We start from the raw sequence: 6,033 nt of genomic DNA, 5'->3' as shown, positions 1-6,033 counted from the left end.
ATATTACCTCCTACTTATCAATTAATGAGTTTATGAGGCTTTATAGTGAATGGTTCATAAGGCACAACACTTGCTCACGGTTTTGCAAATGGGGTTGCAAGTAGAGTGAGCTTAACCATGGAGGAAACTATGTAGTCAAGTGCATTCAAGTTGTAGTATTGGAATGGGTGACCTTCTATGAAGTTGGGTGACCTTCTAGGAAGTCCCAATGCGTCACCTATGTATCCTATGTATTTGATAACAATATCTCCTACTAATCAATTGATGAACATAGGGGGCTTTCTAATGAATGGTTCATATAAAGTGTGCCATGAAGGAAACTTTGTGGTTGTTTAAACATGAAGGAAATTCTGTAGTTAAGCACGCTTGAAATGGAATAATACTGAAATAGGTGACATCTCAGAAAGTCACTATAAGATTTTACTGATCTAATTTTTAAAGTCTTTATGATAATTAACTAAACCAATGATAAAAAGAAATACATTAACAAGAATTAATAACAAATCATACACAGTAAGAATAATAAAAATAGATATTCCAAATATTTCAAGAAATACATTGATACATTAAAATAAAAGTTAAAATATCCACACATTTATTTAATTTAATACTACTTTGCTTCTACAAATAAATGATTTCAAATTTCAATTTATCTAAATTCAGTATTTAAATACGTATTTACAATTTCGAAGCTTTTTTGACTAGGCTTTTGGTTGTTCCGCTATTCCTTTCAGCTACATATGGCAGCTTTCATTCTTGTAAGAAACACATTAAGTATTTTATTCAAAATAAAAAAGTTATTTTAGATATTTGTCATATTTACTTAACAAGTAGAATTTATGTGAAAGGAAATGTATTTTATAAAGAATGTACTAGAATAATAATAATAAAGGCAGAGAATCAACAGCTTTCATTAAAGGTCTTTATTCCGTGCGGCAGAGGGGAGAAGAGATGGTGGAGGTCGTATCTAATTTATTATTCGTGACGGCAAAGACTCCGTGGGAGGAGGGCAGTCAAGGTAAACGGCAGAAAAACTACTAAATACAAGCGGTACATACATTTTCATGAGGAAAATGTCGCACAGCCTACTGCTTAAACGTCCTTCACCCCATGATTGCACATTACTCCAAAAAACAGTCCATTAATTATCTAAACAGAAACCCCAAAAATTAAAAGACAAAATGGATTAGGCGCGGGCTGGGCAGGAAAGCAATGAAATGAAATGCGTGGTGTTAATTTGAACTTCAACTTTCGTTAATGCCATGGACGCTGTTGTCGTTCTAGCAGTACGAATAGCCCTGTGAGGGAAAATGAGACCTGTGTAGAACAATCGATGGCAGGATTGGACATATGGGTTTGTGGTTTGGGGATCTAATAATTAACCCACTGAAGTAGAAAAGATGCGGGTGTTCACCCAAATGGGTCTCTGGATTTGGTCAGCTGTTGTGGTGGTCTTTTTCCATGCTTGTGATGGGCAGAGTGTGTTTAATCCTCCTCCCATGCTCATCACAGTTGGAGTTGTTGTAAATGGCAGTGCCAAGATTGCTGAGACAAATCAGAACTTCATTTGCGCTACATTGGATTGGTGGCCTCCTGAAAAGTGCGACTATGGCAGATGCAGTTGGATTAAGTCTTCCATTCTCAATTTGGTTAGTATTTGTAGCCTTTTTTCACTGTTTCTTGTGTTGCATTGTGAATTTAATGGCCACCCTTTCTACTCCGGAAACATGAGTACTTAATGTTGTTTGAGAGCAAACTTGAAATCATAACTACAATAGGGAAAATTTCCTTTTGGGTTTGTTCCATATCCGTCACTAATCTTGCCTATTACTGGAAGACGTATTTTATATTTTTAATTGTACCAAGGCAAGGCAGGGATGTTAAATATTGATTGACGGCTACACGCTCTCATTGTGTGTGGTATTGTTTTCAGGATCTTAAGAATCCAAGCTTTGCCAAAGCCATAAAAGGTATGCGCTTGCACCTCTTTGCATTTTTGGGATGCCAGGGATTATAGATCTGTGCATTATCTTCTACAGTGTTTGCGGCTGTGAGAATTTGCCCAAACAGTAGATTGTAGAAAATCATGCCTTTTTACGATATGATGGGGATAGGGATTTCCATTTCTTCATCATTTTGGATTAAAATTTGTCCAATCATGGTGCTTGAATGCAGCTTTTGATCCGCTCAAAGTTAGGCTGGGTGGAACATTGCAAGACAAACTATTATATGATATTGGGCCCCTGTCACAACCTTGCCATCCATTTACGCGGAATACTTCTCTCATGTTTGGATTCTCAAAGGGCTGTCTTACAATGTCTAGATGGGATGAAGTGAACATATTTCTTGCAAAATCAGGGTAATGTGCTAGCATTGTGATTTTACAATATACATTGTACAAGTACCTCCTGTACCAGAGATGATAACAACGTATTAGTATAGTGCAGGGCTATGGTGATGTTTGGCTTAAATGCCTTGTACGGTCGGTATCAGATATCTAAGGGTCATTGGGGAGGTGCTTGGGATCCAAGCAACGCCCGGAATTTGATTCAGTATACAGTTGATCATGGTTACAATATATATGCTTGGGAGTTTGGTAAGCCCGTTTTAGCCCAATTGTAACTAATATTTCCCAACTCTCTGAATCTTTTCATTTTTTAATTTATTTGTTTTTGACCACATATTATGATAGATTGTATTATCTTTGGGAGACAGGAAATGAGTTGAGTGGGTCTGGCATTGGAGCAAGAGTTGATGCTAATTTGTATGCTGCTGATATAATCAAGCTTAGTAAAATTTTGAAAGAAATCTACAATCATTCTCATGAAAAACCATTGTTGGTAGCACCTGATGGATTCTTTGATCCATCTTGGTTTCAAGCAATTCTTCAAGAGACAGGGCCGAATGTTCTCAATGCTGTTACACGACATATATACAATCTTGGAGCAGGTAGATTAGACAGACAAATACCCTCAGTATTTGCTTATAATCTCATTTGCAAGTTTGGGTTAAGTAATAATATTTCTGTGCTGGTCAGGTGTGGATAAGAATTTGACAACGAAGATATTGGATCCATCAGTTCTTAACAAAGAAACTACAAAGTTCAGAAGAATGCAAGCAATTGTGCACAAATATGGGCCTTGGTCAAGTTCTTGGGTTGGGGAAGCAGGTGGAGCCTTTAACAGTGGAAAGCATCTTGTTTCAGATGCTTTCATAAATAGTTTTTGGTAAGATTCAAAATCATCATTTTGTCTGCACTTGGAAATATAAATACCTTAGAGAGTTCTGAAACTTCAGTCTCAGATAAAACAATTGGTATATAGAACAATAATCTTGAATTTAAGTAGTCTTTTTTTATGAACCTCTTTCTTCGCTCTCTTTGTGTTAGTTTTCTTAACTGCTTTGACAACACACTTACAATTTTACTTCTTGGGGAAGATTATAAATCCTTCATAAGGGAACTCGCAAAATGATTTATGAACTTTGTTATGAACAGGTTTCTAGATCAGCTTGGCATGTCTGCCACATTCGATACTAAAGTCTATTGCAGGCAAAGCCTGATAGGCGGTAATTATGCACTTCTGAATGCCACTACTTTTGAACCAAATCCTGATTATTACAGGTTAGTATTGCAAATTATAATCTGTTATTACATTTTCTCCATTGTGACTTCAATCTAGTTTATCTGCAAATTTCAAGTATCAGCTTTGGAAACTAATAAAATTATCATCTAGATAGAAAAATAGCAAAAGCTTCAAGCTATTAATGATTTTTTGTTTTTAACCTTTTTATGATCCAGTGCTCTTCTTTGGCATCGGTTGATGGGAAGAGCTGTCCTTTCCACTAATTTTACAGGACCAATATATTTGCGTTCATATGCTCATTGTGCCAAGAGTGATGTAAGTGTGATACAAAATTCAATATTTTAGGTTAACCTTTAACGGGAATATATGACCTTTTCTTTTCACTCTTGGATATCCTTGCAATTCTATGACCTGTATTTTGTTTAAATACTAGTTTAACTGCCTTTAGTGTTTGAGAGGAAAAAAGTAGACGTTTCAAGACTAGGGACAGTAGTATGCACTTGCATTTGTAGACAGAACTTTAAATGCTAGGAACTATTAAGCTACCATCACTGTTACATTAATGTGCGGGGTGAACTATACCTTTATGGCTTTTGCGGGTTCTTTATCTCACTAGTATTTTCCATTGTCCAGACTGGCATAACATTGCTGTTGATCAACCTCAATGGGGACACAAGTATTGATGTTCTTGTTTCTGCTTATCCAAATATCACTGATAATGGGGAAGGTCAGACAGCAAAAGAGTCTTTTGTACATGCCCTGAAGAAATTTTTTTCCTGGGCTGGAAGCAAAACATCAGATGTCAAAGACTATAGGATGGAGTACCACTTAACAGCAAAAGATGGCGACCTCCATGGCCAAAAAATGCTTCTAAATGGTGCAATTTTGAAGTTAACTGAAGATGGGGATATTCCTCCATTAAATGGTCAAATGGTTGATGCCAAGCTCCCCATTTCTGTAGCTCCTTCATCTATTGTTTTTGTTTCTTTACCTGGTATCAGTATTCCTGCTTGTTCCCAGTAGCAATGAATTGACTATTTATTTGAAATTTATATAAGAGTCCATTAAATTGGGCTCACTTTTGAAGTGTATATTACAAATAGATACAAAGACATGTGCATCTGGTGCATGAGACAGCATTATTTGTTGCAAGGTGTCCATAAAATTGTTCAATTGCAATAAAAGAAACATAGGCATTGATAGCTTTTTTTCCTTTTCCTTTTGTAAGAATGTGTGCAATATGTGCCAGTTTTGGAAAGTGAGATGTATTCTCTTTTTCTTGTCGGTAGTTCTGCCAATTTTTTTCAGATTTTTGTATATTCATCTATCCTCTACGAACTTTCGGTTCCTCCTATTCCCTTTTATCAAAGAGATTAAAGAGATCCAAGAATGTTGAAGATTTTGCATTCATGGGAAACATTATTTTTCTCAGAGTAAATTAGTTTGTTCTGTAGTCTGTAAATATCATCAAGCTAATAACTAACTGGAGCTCCCTATTAAAGTGTATGCAAACAGACACGAGCATGCATTACTGGTAGATGGAACAGTATTACTTGTCTCAAGGTGTGTATAATTGTTCACTTGCAATAAAAGAAACATAGGCAATGGACACCTTTCCCTTTTTCTTATCTAAGAGTGTATGTGTAATGGGCCAACCCTGGTATGTGAGACATATTCTCCCTTTTCTTATCTGTATTTTTTGTTGAGATTTTTGTATGATTACTCATGCTCTAGGAACTTTGGGTTTCAAAATTTCATGCATTTCCTTTTCTAAAATGGTTATAATGAAGATCCAAGAATTTTCGTGGTTCCATATTTGTGCTTTAGTTTGTTCTGCAGTATGTAAACATCAACAAAGTAATAACTAATTGGATTTCGATTGATGCAAAATTGATACATGGACATGTAAAGCAATATATGTAGAATCATTATACATGCAACTACTAGTAAAATTTGTTAATCGAAAGGAGAATATAAGGGTCTGGTTAAATGAATCAGTAGCCAAGTAAAGAAGTGAGAACATCCATACTGGATAGTAAATGCACATCTATTCCTCAGTAGGCACCGGATGGCCCCATAAAGCTATTGTTTGCTAGAAAAAATTCACAGACCTGACAAAAGAGCCTAAATAAAGTTGTAGGCAATCACGAAGATAAAACATGATAGGATACACTGCCTCTCTAACTAGCATTCCAGAACCTAATTAGGTGGCATTTGTAGGAGCTTTTAGCATGTAGATTCTGATCAGAGTGTCTGTGAAGTGTAATTAAAAGTTCCACCTGTTTCTTTTGAAGTTCTTGTTGAACAGCCCCAAACCTCAACTCACATACTTTGAAGACTATAATTTACATTTATATTGGTGATATTTCCGATGTCCATTTCCACCAGCAAAACTAAGGGCAGATTCACTCATCTCACTACTGGTCTATAAAATGATGGTGTTTTTTAC

The 6,033-nt window shown here is 35.9% G+C and overlaps 1 protein-coding gene across 1 annotated transcript; it reads left to right on the top strand.

The window, feature by feature from the left end:
• Nucleotides 1-1,000: 1,000 nt before the first annotated feature.
• Nucleotides 1,001-4,797, top strand: LOC149570599 (heparanase-like protein 1). Its single transcript, XM_089823179.1, has 9 exons — nt 1,001-1,649; nt 1,934-1,970; nt 2,176-2,359; nt 2,448-2,596; nt 2,716-2,949; nt 3,038-3,227; nt 3,497-3,622; nt 3,800-3,899; nt 4,218-4,797. Exons 1-9 carry the CDS (start codon nt 1,401-1,403, stop codon nt 4,605-4,607), a joined length of 1,659 nt encoding a protein of 552 aa, XP_089679305.1. The 5' UTR covers nt 1,001-1,400; the 3' UTR covers nt 4,608-4,797.
• Nucleotides 4,798-6,033: the final 1,236 nt, after the last annotated feature.

The sequence above is a fragment of the Cupressus sempervirens genome, chromosome 3 (genome assembly GCF_028749045.1).
Source record: "Cupressus sempervirens isolate cs-2001-9-10 chromosome 3, ASM2874904v1, whole genome shotgun sequence".
In the NCBI taxonomy this organism is placed as follows: Eukaryota; Viridiplantae; Streptophyta; class Pinopsida; order Cupressales; family Cupressaceae; genus Cupressus; species Cupressus sempervirens.
The sequence above is the reverse complement of the archived record's forward strand: the minus strand, read 5'-3'. Positions and strand labels throughout refer to the sequence as shown.